This window comes from Phascolarctos cinereus, unplaced genomic scaffold (genome assembly GCF_003287225.1).
Source record: "Phascolarctos cinereus isolate Bilbo 61053 unplaced genomic scaffold, phaCin_HiC Scaffold_726;HRSCAF=1367, whole genome shotgun sequence".
Taxonomy (NCBI): domain Eukaryota; kingdom Metazoa; phylum Chordata; class Mammalia; order Diprotodontia; family Phascolarctidae; genus Phascolarctos; species Phascolarctos cinereus.
Window position 1 is genome coordinate 327,785,211 of NW_027556098.1, and position 15,260 is coordinate 327,800,470.

A 15,260-nucleotide genomic window follows, 5' to 3' on the forward strand; every position below is an offset into this window, starting at 1 on the left:
AGCTACTTTCGCCATGGATGGTGTTAAGCCCAGAAGGAAAAAAAAAAAGGTTTAAAGGCAAATACTCACGGAAAGAATCTGGTCTCCTCTCTGGAGCTCCCCACTCAGGTCTGCTGGTCCTCCAGCTAGAATAAAGGATACGAAGATACCTTCTCCATCTTCTCCGCCCACAATGTTAAAGCCCAGCCCTGTGGAGCCTTTGTGCAGGACAACTTTCCGAGGCTCACTGTGGAGACAAATGGCATTATTTAGACCTGTGATTACCTAGGAGGCCACATTGGCTGTCTTTTGCTTTTAGATATATTGGCGTACTTTTGCTACTACTACTAGCTAGGTAGCTAAATATATATATGTCTAAACATATGTCTATTTGTAGATATCAGTACCTCTATGAACGTATACATATAGAAAGTAAGCTAGCATCTTAATCTTTCTCCTGAAAACACCCAATATCAATCTTTCTCCTGAACTTCAGTCCAGCATTAACAACTGAATGTCAGACATTTCAAAAATGCCTATATCATTGGCTTCTCAAACTCAACTTGTACAAAACTGAACTCATTATCTCTCCCCTTAAACCAGGGGTGGGGGAACCTGCAATCTTGAGGCCACATGTGGCCTTCTAGGTCTCAAGTGCAGTAACAGGCTGCACTTAAGGACTTAGAAGGCCATATGTGGTCCGGAGGCCTCAGGTTCCGTACCCCTGCCCTAAAACCTCGCTTCTTCCCAACTTCTCCATTACTATCAAGAGTACCCCCATCTTCCCAGCCATCCAGCCTTGAAACATTGTTATCAACCTCTACTCACTCACACTATTTCCCCTCCCCACCCTGACCTATCCAATCTGTTAAATCTTGTTGTTTCTACCTTTACACCATCTCTTGCATACATTCCCTTCTCTTCATCCACATGGCCACCATCCCAGCACAGGCCCTTATCGCTTCTTGTCTAAAGTACTGCAATACCCAGCTGCTTGGTTTCCCTCCTCCAACCCTCCCCTCCACTCCAATCTATCTTTTGTTCAACTGCAGATGTGATCTTCCTAAAGTGCAGGTCTGATCATGCTGGCTTCTTATTCAACAACCTCCAGTAACTCCCTATGGTCTGTAGGATCCAACAGTAAATCCTGTGTTTGGAATTTAGAGTCCTTCACAGCCTGGCCCCTTTCTGCTTGTTTAATCTTAGACTTTACTCCACTTCACATGTGCTATGATCCAGCTACAGGCCTAGTTACTATTCCAAACATGAACTGGATACCCCCATTCCTGAATGTTCTGCCTTCTCACCTCTCCCTCTTAACTCTCCTGATTTCATTCAATATTCAGCTTAATTCTCATCTTTTGCAGGAAGGCTTTCCTGGTTCTTATCCCTCCTGCCCCTCAATGCTTTCCTTCTGAGATTACCTTCCATTTCGTGGGAATCTTGCTTTACCAAGTTACTTACGTGTTTCTTCCCACCATTGGAATATGAGCTCCTCGAGAGCAGGGACCCTGTTTTTGCCAGCTCTGATCAACTTCTGAGAGCAATTTTTAAATTTTCAGTGTGAGCATTTACACCTCAGAAATGGACAAATAATACAAATCAGGGCTCAATTTACTGTTTTGTTGATTGTGTAGACTTAAATGATAGAGAAAATGTTAATAATGAAATTTAAAAGTGCATATGAGCATTTTTTTTTCCTTTTGGAGAGCCCAATTGTTAAACATTTACTAGCACACTCCTGTACTGCTCTATAAATACTGCTTGAGCTCAGCAGGAATGTAGCAAAAGGCTCAGGGAGTGAAGTCATTACCACATTAGAGGCCTGGTGACAGGATGCTAACAACAATAATAATAATAATGGTAATAATAATGATAATAATGATAATTATTATTATTATTACTGGTATTTATTTAGTGCTTAACGTTGGCAAAGTGCTTTATATTCATCATCTCATTTAAGTCTTACAATATCCCTACCCCAGTGCTTAGCACAGGGCCTAACACATAGTAAGAGCCTCATAAATGCTTTCAGATAGACCAGAAAGATCACTGATATAGGAGTCAGACAGCCTGGGTTCTTACTGCCACATGTAGCCAGTGTGACTTGTGAAATTGGTAGTATAAAAAATTATCCCTGTTTTATAGACAAGAAATTGAGAGTAAGAGAGGTAGAGAGACTTGGCTACGATCACATAGTTAATGAGTGTTGAAGTTGGGACTTGAACCCAGGTCCTAAGACTAGTTCTTTCAACTATATCATATAAATGTAAAGAAAAATTAAATGCATTTTCTTTAAAGCCAGAAGACAAACTTAAAATAAGTTTTAATAAAAGCCTTCTGGAAAGAGCAAAATATTATTTCCAGGATCAGCTGCCATATTTTTTCCCTTTCTTTTCTTCTTTAACCCTTGGTCTCTTCCTTTACCCAGCCTAATTTACTATTTTGTAACTGTATTATACAACTTAGCATTTAGCCATATTCTGCCTGTCATTGTTTTCTAATGATTTCATGTCTGTAAATCATGTATTTCCAAGCCCAGTATACAATTTTTGAATGCTGGGACTACATCATTTACTTCTTTTCTGTCATCCATGTTAGCAATAATAGAGCACACAGTTGTACAAAGAGTAGGCATTCAATAAATATTTGTCGATGACAAATATGGAAATGCATTTTCCATGACTGCACACGTATAACCTATATCAAACTGCATGCCTTCTCAGTAAAGGAGAGGGGAAGAAAGGAGAGAGAGAATTTGGAACTCAAAATTTTTAAAAAATGAATGTTAAAAATGATTTTTATGTGTAATTGGCAGAAAATTAGATATTAAATAAATACATTTAAAATATTTGTTGGATAATGATGGTTTATCAGATATCAAAGAATTAAAACACATTAACTTTTCTTTGATGAGTCAGAAGCAATTTCATGATGTTATAGAACTTGTCTTATCAATGTGAACATGAATTTTCATGGAATTTTAGAATAGAAGGGGAACTTGGAATTCATCTAGCCTAACATTCTAATTTTGTGAATAAGAAAATTGAAGTCCTGAGAAGGGAAATTATTTGCCCACGGTCATGCAGTTAGACTTACTAGAACTCACCTCTTCTGACCTCCTAGCTTAAGAGCTCTTTACGTTAACCAAATTGATTCATTATCTGACACTGGAAGGCATTCTATTGTGGCAGAAGTATTAGGCTTAGAAGATCTGGATTATATTCCTGGCTTTAACATTCACTAGCAATGTGGTCTTAGACAAATTATTTTTCTTCCTTGAATTTTTTTTTTCAGCTGTAAAATGGGGATATTGTGATTTGGGCCTCTTAAAAATCAAGTAATTCAACCTCTCCATTTTACACCATAGGATACCGAGACTTACAAAGGAAAAGTGACTTTCTCAAACTTATAAGGTGATAAGTAACAGCTGGGACTCAAAGCGACATAATCTGACCCCATTAAATTAAAAATTAAATTAAATTAAATTTCAAAAAGCCCAATTTCCCCATTAAATACAGACAAATCTAATGATCATTTCTTATCACCCTTTTTGACTTTTCTGCTAAATTTGACACTGATGACCGCCTTTCTCCTGGAAACTTCTCTGCATTTTTTTTGTGATTCTACTCTCTCCTGGTTTTCCTCCTACCTCTCTGACAACTCTTTTACAGTCTTCTTTTCTGTTTTACCATCCATATCATGCCCCTTGATTTTGGAGGTACCCAAGAGCAGCTAGATGGTACAGTCGATAGAGTGCTGGGCCTGGAGTCAGGAAGACTCATCTTTGTGAGTTCAAATTCAGCCTCAGACATTTACTAGCTATATAATCCTTGGGCAAGTCACAACCCTTTCAATTTCCTCATCTGTAAAATTAGCTGGATAAGGAAATGGTAAACCACTCCAGTATCTTTGCTGAGAAAACCCTAATTGGGGTCACAGAGTTGGACACAGTGAAAAACAACTCAACAACATGTCCTGGCCTTCTTCTCTTTCTATAGTCTATCTCACTGACCTCATTAGATCCCAAGGGTTTAATTATTATTCTATGTAGGCAACTCATAGATCAGCCCTAGTGTTTCCTAAATTCAGACTCACACTATTAACTTCCTGTTGGTCATTTAAAAATGGATGTCCCGTAAGTCTCTCTAACTCACTATGTCCAGAACACACTTCACCATTTCCTTCCTGCTCTTCATTTGCCAAAGTTTTCTACTTTATAGAACCTGAATGTTTCTGTTGAGGACATTACCATCCTCTCAGACTCTCTGGTTTATAACTTCAGTATTATCCTTATTCTTTCTCACCCCACATGAATAAACCAATTGACAGATCTTTTAATTTCTAACTCAATATCTCTTGCATTTAACTCCTCACACAGCTACCACTTTAGTAGAGGCTCTCTTCTCCTCTACTGCAGTGGCCTCCTAGTTGCTCCCCCTCACTCAAATCTGTCCCTCTCAAATCCCAAATCCATATAGAGCTACCAGCAATTTTAAAAAAAATCTCCCTTTTTTTCAATTAAGAAGCATTTTTTTTCTTCTTTCTATCCCACTCCTCCCTCCCCACCCCAGCTGGAAGAGAAAACCTCCCAAGAAACTATAACAAAACTCTTTAACAAATATTCATAGTCAAAACCAAAACAAAACAACTCAACAAATTCCCTCTTTGTCTATGTCCAAAAAAAAAAATACAACTCATTCTGCATATTGAATCCATTACTTCTCTGTTAGGAAGTGGGGAATATTCTTCATCATTTGTAACCTGGAATCATGGTTTACCAGATAAAGGCATTTTTCAAAAGAACAGAGCTGATTATACCATGTCCCTACTTAATGAGCTCTTCTGGGTCCCCTTTGCCTCTGGGATCAGACACAAACTCCTCTTTTTGTCTTTTAAAGCCCTCTACAGCCTGGCCCTAAGCTATCTTTCCAGCTTCCAATTTCAGAATTTATACTTCATTCTCCATCCCATAAGCTATAGTCCAACAACACTGGACTTCTCACTTTCTCACACAGGACACTCTACATTTGTCCTCTTCGTTGGCACTGGTTGGTTCCACTGTCTGGAATATACTCTTCATTTTCGCTTTGAGAATCTCTCACTTCCCTCAAGAAGACAGCTCAAGCACCACTCACCTGTATCCTTTCCTGACCCTAATAGCTTGTGCTCCCCCTCCCAAACTACCTTCTAATTTTACTCCTTCTTATTTCTTTTGTATTCCCTATGTATCTACTCTGAATGTACTTATGTATGTTGCCCTCATTTTGTTGGTATGACTAGATATTATCATGTGTTTTTTTGTGGCTATTATTGGCAGTTGGGTGGCACTGCAATCAGGAAGACTGGAGTTCAGATCCAGTCTCAGACACTTGTGTGAATGTGGACAAGTCACTTAACCTCTGTCTACCTCAGTTTCCTCTTCTGTAAAAGAGATAATATTATATAGCACATATCACCTAGGGCTGTTGTGAGGATCTCGAATGGAGTAAAATTTGTAAAGAGCTTTATAAACCTTAAATCTTTATTAAAATGCCATTATTATTACGGCTTTTTTTGAATAAAATTTGTTACCATACTGTTGAAAGTACAATAATAACTTCTAAAATTAAATTATTTTTGAGATTTCTGTAGGAGGAATATATATAACAGCATAATATAATATGATATTATATGATATAATATGATATGACATGACACAACATAACATAACATAAGAATGTAATATAATATGTTATAATATATTATATAATGTAATATATAATATAATACAATACAATACAATACAATACAATACGATACAATATAATATAATATAATATAATATAATATAATATAATATAATGTAATGTAATATAATATAATATAATATAATATAAAATATAATATAATATAAAATATAATATAATATAATATAATATGTATGGACCAATTTTTCATCTTCATACACTTCTTTAACGATGACTTTACCAGAGAATATCTATCATTCTTGTGAAACCTGTCCTATTCATTTTCAACTTTTCAATTTTCCTTTTAAATGTGACTCTCAATGTGATTCACTGGAAAACCTTCAGTGGCTGGGGAGTTGGAGCGGCGCCCACATTATTTGCTTGCGAATGTCATCCGGAGGCAGCAGCAGCAGCCCCCATGCTGGTGATCTGTGTTCTCTGGGGATGCTGTGGGCGGGCAACACTGATTGGAGGGGTTATAATACAGGGCTGTTGTGGCCTGTTGTTTTCCCCTTAGACCATATGGCCAAAAGGCTCAGGACCAGAAAGGGATGTAATTAATTATGTATGCCATTTCCCTAAGCAGATTGTGTTGGCACTGAAGTTTGAGCATCTGGGACCTCGACAACTGATTCCGGTTAGTGTCAACAGGTCCTTGCTGAGAACACTCTGCTTCAGCTGGTTAATTCTGGGGAATGGCATCTCCACTGGACAGCCAGCCCTAAGAGGTACATTTTTATCTATGGACCAGGGCAGAGAAGTATGTATATTCCTGTGGTGAAGCAGAAAGAATACTGTGCCTAAGATAAGAATTCTTGGATTCATGGTCTGGCTGTACTTATCTCTGGCTGGAAAATGGCCTGGTATAGGGTGAAAAACACCAGAAGCTTGGGATGGAAACCCAGTTCTGGCAGTTAGTGTCTGTATGACATGGAGAAATCATTTGACTTTTGTAAGAATGAGTTTCCTCACATCTGTGAAATGGGGATAATACTTAAAAAAAAAAACCTTTGTAAACCTCTCTGTGTGCTTGTAAATGGAGGGGGGAAAGGGAGGGCTCTATCCATAAGGCAGTTATGGCTATTGCGAATAAGCAAGGACCTGAAAATACAATATTTACTCTTCTAGTCCCAAATCTACCACTCATTAGCTGCGTGACCCTGGACAAGTCACCTTATCTCTTGGTTGTTTTTGGTCTATAGAATAGCAGTTCCAGCAAACTTCTCAGAAAGGAGGTTTGGGGAAATAAATGATGACTCCTAGTTAAGAACACTGAGACAGCCCCATTGTTCACTGTGTCAGCTACCTCTGTAGAATGGATCAATAAACAACCATTTATTAGGCATCCCCTATGTCTCAGATATTGTGCTGGGTGCTAGGGACATAAAGGTAAACATGAAATAGCACTTGCCCTCAAGGACTTTATATAACATAGGGGAGAAAATTACATTTCATTCTATAAGGGAGACAAGCAAATACAGAATATATATGAAGTAAATACAAAGCAGTTCTGGGAGAGGGCAAGAAAGGCCTTGTGTGGGAGGTAGTGCTTAAGGTAAGCTTTCAGCTGGAGATGGACATTCCAAAAGGCTAAGAGAGGTAAGTAGAAAGAATATTAGAGACATGGGCAAGGCACAGACATGGAATGTAGGATGTTGTCTAGAGATAAAAGGCAATAGGAGAGCTGAGAAGGAAGGAAGGAAATCAGCTTATTAAAGGCCAGGTACTGTGCTAAGCCCTTTACAAATATCTTATCTGACCCTCACAACAATCCTGGGAGATAGGTTCTATTATTCTCATTTTACAGATAAGGAAACTGAGGCAGATAGAGGTTAAATGACTTCCCCAGGGTCACACAACTAGTAAGTGTCGGTAAAAGGATTTGAACTCAGGTCTTCATGCCTCCAAGTTCAGCATTCTGTTTGCTGGGTCACCTAGCTGCCTCTGGAGTACTTGAAGTGTTTACAGGGGAGTAATGTGAAATAAGTCTGGAAGGATGCAGGGGGTAGAGAGGCAGTCATATTGCAGAGTGCTTTAAATGGCAAGCAGAGGAGTGAGAATTTTATCCTACAGGTAATCAGGAGCTACTAAAACTTCCTGAGGGGAGTGATGTGGTCAGACCTGTGCTTTAGGGATACTCACTTGGCAGCTGTGTGGAGGATGGGTTGGAGAGGGGGAAGTCTGGATTCAGAGAGAACAGTTAGGAGGCTACTGCAAACACTCAGGTGAGAGCCGATGAGAACCTGAGAAGGTAGCGACCATGCGAGTGGAGAGAAGAGGAGATGACAGAAACTGCATCCACAATAAAGAAGGTGTTGGTTTTGCCTTCCTGTGCCCTGCTCAGATCCTTCAGTTTAGTTTGGGGTGCCACCTTTCAGGAAGGTCATTGTCACACTGGAATATATCCAGAAGAGAAGAGCCAGAACAGTAATTAGCCTCAAGCTCATCTCTTGAAGGAACTAAGTAAGCTTGCCTAAGAAGAAAAGGAAAGAGAAAGACAGAGATAGAGACAGAGAGAGAGAGAGAGAGAGAGAGAGAGAGAGAGAGAGAGAGAGAGAGAGAGAGAGAGGAGAGGAGAGAGGGAGAGACGGAGGGAGAAAGAAAACAACAACCAACTTATTGGACACACAATAGCTATCTCACTTATTTGAAGGGTTGTCATGGGGAAGAGAGTTGATTTGTTCTGTTAGGATTGAGAGAGAAACTAGAAGGCATAAATCCCACAATGTAACATTGGAGCCAAACTAAGGAAAAAACGGTTTCCTGACAAAGCTGTCCTAAGGTGGTTATAAACTGACTCAGAAGATGGTGAATTCTCCTTTGCAAAGATTTTCTTTTTTCTTTCTTATCTGATTTTTTTGAGTTGTGTGTTTTTTTTCATGCAAAACATTTCCATATTAGCCATGTTGCAAAAGAAAACATAGACCAAAAAAAAAATGAAAAAATTTTTTTAAAAGTATGCTTTGATCTGCATTCAGACTCCATCAATTCTTTCTCTGGAGGCGAATACCATTTTTCATCTTAAGTCCTTTGGAATCATCTTTAATTGTTGTATTGGCAAAAATAGCTAAATCGTTCACAGCTGATCATCTTACATTATTGCTGTTACTTTGTACTGGTTCTGCTCACTTCACGTTGCATCAATTCACATAGGTCTTTCCAGATTTTTCTGAAACCATCCTGCATATCATTTCTTGTGGCACAATAGTATCCCATTGCAATCATATACTATAACTTGTTCAACCATTCCCCAGTTGATAGGCTTTCCCTCAGGTTTTAATTCTTTGCCACCACAAAAAGAGCTGCTATGAATATGTTTATGCATATAGGTTGTGGAGATTTTCAAACAGAGAATCAATATCTTTGTAAAGGATGCTGACCAATATAGGTTGGACTATATGACCACTCTTGGGTCTTTTCCAACTCTGAAAATCCATGATGCTATAGCTTTACTTTGGATTTTCAATGAATCTTATCATAGCTCATCTAATTTCATTATGAAGGCTATTCAAGGTGGGCATAATTGTCCCTATTTTATGGAAGAGAAAACTGAGACTCAGAGATTTTAGGTGAAACAATATTGGCGTGGAAGGGACCTTAGTTGATCTGAGTTTCTTATTTGCAAAATGAGGAAAGGCTAAATCCACAGAAGAAAAAGAACTTGCCCAATGTCACATGATTAATTTTTATGCACTGGCTTACTAAATGCTGCTTAATTAAATCTGTTTAAATGATGTATCTAGTTAAGGGAAGTCAAGGAAAATTTTCAGCCTTACATTGAAGGATACAAATCAATATAAATCAATGGACGTGACTGGATGCTGAATTTATTGGTTGATTGTCATCACACCACTACCGACTCCTCTCTTAATTAAAGCAGGATAGGTGGAATAGCCAATGCCTCAGGAGACTTGGATATGTCTTTATAATGTTCAAATCTCAAATTGATTTAGCACAACACTCAAGCTGGTTAATTCCATGAAAAAGTCCAGCAAGATGGCTAAGTGGTTTCATCCATCCATATACTATGTGAAAGGCAGCATGACATGGATCATTTGGTATAGATAGAGATCAGGACTCAAAGCCAGAAGATTTGGGTTCAAGTTCCACTTCTGGCATATTCATATACATACATATATAAGTCTTGGCAATTCATTTAGTCTCTCTAATACTATAAATTGCATAGAACATGCTGATTTGCCATTGATAGAGGGAGTTGATTGTCCCACCTCTGGCAGATTCTGGCTCTGTCATGCTGGGCAAGCCACTTAATCTCTTGGGTCCCTAGGCAACCCTCTACGTTCTAAAGTGCAGAGCATATGACAATCTACATTGATAGAGAATATCTCTCAATAGGAGCTATTTATACCAAAGAAATTACACATTTGGCCCCTATTTGCTAGCCTATTTTGTGCAATATGAGGGTTACAAAAGAAGTGTAAAGCATGGTCTCAAACTTTGAGGAATTCAAGATCTTTTGGAGGACAAAGGACACTGAGGAGACAAAGGAACAAGGACCAATCCATCGATTCTAGCCCTAACTTTCAATATCTTGCTGTGTGCACTTGTGCAAGGCAGATCCTCTGTGCGTCTCTGAGTCCTCATCTATACAGTAAGGGGTTGTATTAGATGACCTAAATGTCTCCTTCCAGCTCTAAAAGGTCACCACTTGGTGATTCTATATATTGACAACTGTCAAATGAATTGTTCAGGAAACCAGTTTGGAAAAGGAAGAGCTTCCCTCTGAGATAGACTGGTCCCTGAGAAATTGGAACTTGAGATGGGCCCTTAATGATGAGCAGAGAAGAAGAGGGGAAGTGAACCAGGCAGGACAAACATGTGAATGAAAGTTCAGAGATTAGAATACGCAAGACATGTCAGAGGACAGAGACTATACTAAAGGCTTAGAGGTTAGGTATAAGTGAGCAGGGGGAGATTAGGCTACAAACGTGGATTGGGAACAGATTGTAAAGGGCCTGGAATTTCAAGATAGGAAATTTGTACTTTGTCCAGCAGGCAAAAGGAGCCCCTGAATGTTTTTGAGTTGGGGATTAAGGTGATGATAGAAGTAGTAAGCTTTTCCCCCCTCATGAGCCTTAAGTTTTAAGACTACTTCATTTTTTGCTTAGCTTAGACTTCTCTAGGACAGTTTCTGCTAAAATATTTCAAAGGCCTGTAATAATTAACATTGTCAAGCAATGTGCTATGATCCTTTCTCTTACTTATTGCCTTGAGGTAAGTTACTGGAGACGTGCTTTACATCAGAGGTGTCAAATATGTGGTTTACAACACTCCAGAGTGAGGCCTTAGCCAGATTAAAATGCAATTTGGAAATATTTAACAAAATAAGTGATACAACATAAATGATGTGAATTTATAGTTTTCTAAGTCAATATGAGGCCCACTGGGATCCATTTCTGTGTCAGGTTGACACTGTTGCTGTGCATACTTTCCGAGGGGTTCCCATTCAACTTCTTGCTCTGATACTGTCACATTTCTCTAAAGTTTACAAAGTTCCTTCCTTAAAACAACCTAGTGCTACCTAGTGCAGGGACAACTATCACCATTCTACAGATGAGGAAAATGAGACCGAGGGAAGTTAAATAGTTTGTATATGACTATATGAGCAGCTAGATGGCAAAATGGATGGAGCACCAGGCCTGGAGTCAGGAAGACCTGAGTTCAAATCTGGCCTCAGACACCTAGTAGCTATGTAACCCTGAGCAAGTCACTTAACCCTATTTGCCTCAGTTTCCTCATCTGTAAAATGAGCTGGAGAAGGAAATGGCAAACCCACTCCAGTATCTTTGACAATAAAACCCCAAATGGCATCAAGAAGAGTTGGACATAACTGAAAGGGTCTCAACAACAACAACAATAACAACAACAACATGTATTCATATAGCTTCTACGTGTCAGAAGCCGGTTTCCAACTTACACCTCTAGATTTGAAGGTCAGGACTTTTGTCACTAACTAGAATTTCTAAGAAAAGTCCTCTGTATTAGTTACATGACTGAATTTGCGTATAACATTTTTGATTAAAATAATAAAAAAAAAATAAATGCAAAAAGTAATGATGTTTTCTTCTGCAGACATAAATCAAAGTACAGCCATTACAAATGACCATGCTGATATTTCATTATTATATATTTGGAGTTGGTGATTTTTTTCCCACATATTATGAAGATTGCATAATAACTTGTGTATTCATCTCTTTCAGCTCCCAACTGAATTATTCACGAAGACAAATAGGGCCCTCAGTAAGTTTGTCTTTGATGTAGGCTGTCACTTTTCCCTCTTACTGTCCGCTTCCTTTCATCTCCAAAAGGACAGAAAATAAAACATTACAGGGGTTTGCCTTTATTTGGTCACATTCCAGCTGAACTCATTTCCCCAACCAAATTAAGTGACAAATGCTGTCTCTCATGGCAGCTACTTGCCTATTTCTTCAGATAGCGCTGGAATTTTCAAAGAGAAACTATAAAGGAATCATTTTAGTTATTTTGAAAAATAAAATTGTCACCATTGTGAAGAGTGCTTCATCATAACACATGCCATCTTTTTTCCCCAGCTTTCATTACTGATAAAATGTTGTTTGGAAACATGAAGAAAGCAGAATTTTAAGAAAGACTAGTATTTGCTAATAGAATCAGAGGGGGAAAAATGGCTAAGTACTTCCCCTCAAGGCAAGTCACATTTTTTTTTCCTATAGGAAGAAACAATCTTCTACTCCTACACCCTTGGGCATTATTGAATTCCAATTAGTTAATAAGCAAATGAACACACTGCAAATTGAGCAGTGTAAGAAAGCGGTTTGATTTTTATTAAAGGTAAACACTCAAGTCTTCTGGGTCTTAAAACAAAGTAGATCTGGATACTAGACGAAAAAAAAATTCATTCTGACCCCCCACTCCCTTCCTGTTATTTTCAAAGGTCTATACTCTTAAGTTGGACAAATTTGAATTCAACCACTTTTTGGACAGGGAGGGAAGGGAGAGAAGGGACTTCCAATTATAATGATAAATGAAAATGGTCACTGAGTTATACAGCCTAACAAGTGGCATTAAACCCAGGAATGTCAGCAACTCATTAGCTGAAATCTTAATGGTGTTACTTGTGATTCTGGCTGAATCAGAGAAATGTGCTTTTGTTCTCTGCAAAGTCATTCATTAAGAAGATCATAGAATTTTAGAATTGGGAGGGAGTGGAGAAGTCTTCTATCCTCTATTTAATGGATAGACCGCTTTTATGAGGTATGGAGGGGTCCTATGGTATGGTGAAAAAAAGAATACTGGATTTGGAGTTTCAAGTCCCAACTCTTCCACTCAATAGCCATGTGACTGCTCTAAGATTCAGTTGCCTCATCTGTAAAAAGAGGATAAACAAAACTCACACGACTCATTTCACAGAGTTCCTCTATGTTTTATAAAAAGTAAAGTACTATATAAATTGAATTATTATTATTAGTAGTAGCCCAAATACATTTTATTGCTTTTTTTTTGTAGTTGTATCCTACTCTGGAACCAAACCGAGTTCAGTCAAATGAAATCTCTAGATTTTTTTTTCCTGCATAAAATGTTGTCAAGTTATGTCTCAAGACACAGGTGCATCTTCCATTTGCACAGTTGATTTTTTTGAACCTAAGTGCAGGAATTTAGAATTATCCCACTCAAATATAATTTTGTCAGATTTAGCCTATTGTTCTAGCCTCTCAGAATTTTTTTTAAAACTGAAAATTTCTTACCAAACACGTTAGATAAGCCTCTAAGTTTTTTTAAACATAATCTTGATGAGTATGATTTCTATATGTTTATCCAAATCGTTAAAAAAATTATTAAACTGGATGCACCTACCACATATCACTACAGAATTTCGTCCTGGTTGATACTGCTGCATTAGTTGCCATTCAATAGTGGGGTCCATTTAATCAGTTATGTCTGTAATTAATGGTGCCATCATTTGTCCATTTTCTTGTTTATAAAGATATCATGAAAGACTTTTTCAAAAGCCTTGCTGAAATCCAGATACGCTTCAACAACACATCTCTGACCTACCAATCAAAGATTCATGCCCCATCCCTCCTCCTCATGCAGGTATTTTGATATAGCTAACTTTCAGTAAGCTTATGCTGGCTTCTAGCCACCACTACTTCCCTTCTGAAGTACTCACAAACCGTCTGCTTAATAATCTGTTACAGAATTTTTTGGGGGAGCAGTGCTAACCTGACACGTCTATAATTTCTACATTTTGTCTTCTATCTCTTTTTGTAATTTCAGGACATTTGATCATTTCTAGTTTTGCAGTCTCTCCCTCTTACCTTTTCTCTGAATCTTTAAATACAGCTTATGGCAATTCACTGACTGTATTCTTTGCATGTCCTTTCAGTAGTATAAAAGTTGTAATTTGCAAGAACTAGGAGACCAGGGCAGCTAGGTGGTGCAGTAGATAGAGCATTGGGCTTCGAGTCAGGAAGACCTGAGTTCAAATGTGACCTAAGACATTTACTAGCTGTGTGACCTTGGGCAAGTCCCTTAACCCTTTTTGCCTCAGTTTCCTCATCTGTAAAATGAGCTGGAGAAGGAAATGGCAAACCACTCCAGGATCTTTGCCAAGAAAACCCCAAATGGGGTCGTGAAGAGTCAGACACGAGTAAAACGACTCAAAAACAACAAAACAATAACAAAAGTTCCCTTCTCTATTTCTTACATGCTCTTTTGAAATCTGATCTTGTTAGAGAAGTCCCTCTTCAGCTATATTTATCTCTGGTTGCTTTGGTTTTCTTCCTAACCGGAATTGTTAGGATAACAGGTTCATAGATCTAGGGCTAGAAAAGACTATATAGTCCATACTTTATTTTATAGCTAAGAAAAATGAGGACCAGCAAGGTCAGATGACCTTAGATATTTTATACTGAACTCTAATCTGCTGATTTAGAATTGCTGGAATCTTAAAAAGCCATCTAAAGGGCCTTTACAGACTATAAAAATCATAGGATAACAGATGGAGAGCTGGAAGTGATCTCTTAAACCATCTAGTCCAATTCCCTTTTCTTACAGATGAGTAACTGAAGCTGAAAGAGGATGTGACTTGTCTAGGGTCATACAGCTATCAGGTATCTAAGGCAAAATTTGAATTCAGGTCTTCCATACTCTTAATGCAGTGCTCTATCCACTATACCACCTAGCTGCCCTGGGAAACATTAGGTAATACTTAAAAGCCAAGTTGTAGCTTAATGATAAACAATAATTATAACATGAGCATTTCCTGGGCATTCACAATTTGAATAGGGCTGACTATTCATCTCTTCAGCAACATAAAAGGTAGTATAAACTGGTTCTGTATGTTATGCTTCATTCTCATAGAAAATAAAAACAAAAATTTACAAACCCCAAAGTCCTCATAGCTATATGTGCTTATGAGGCCAAAACTATTTTCTACCATGTGTAACAGAACAAACCTTCTATAAGGTTCAGGCTTATCTCTGTAGCAGTAGATGGTAGAACTTTGTGGTATAACTTATGAACACAGTAAAAAAAGAAGAAATATATTCT

General features: G+C 38.1%; 1 protein-coding gene across 10 annotated transcripts in view; it reads right to left on the reverse strand.

The window, feature by feature from the left end:
- DLG2 (discs large MAGUK scaffold protein 2) overlaps positions 1-15,260 on the reverse strand; it is a 1,818,644-nt gene that overhangs the window by 513,757 nt on the left and 1,289,627 nt on the right. For all 10 annotated transcript variants that reach the window (XM_078156955.1, XM_020993659.2, XM_078156957.1 and 7 more), the window contains one exon: positions 70-226. In XM_078156955.1, coding sequence (XP_078013081.1) covers positions 70-226 — 157 coding nt within the window. The remainder of the gene's footprint in view (positions 1-69; positions 227-15,260) is intronic.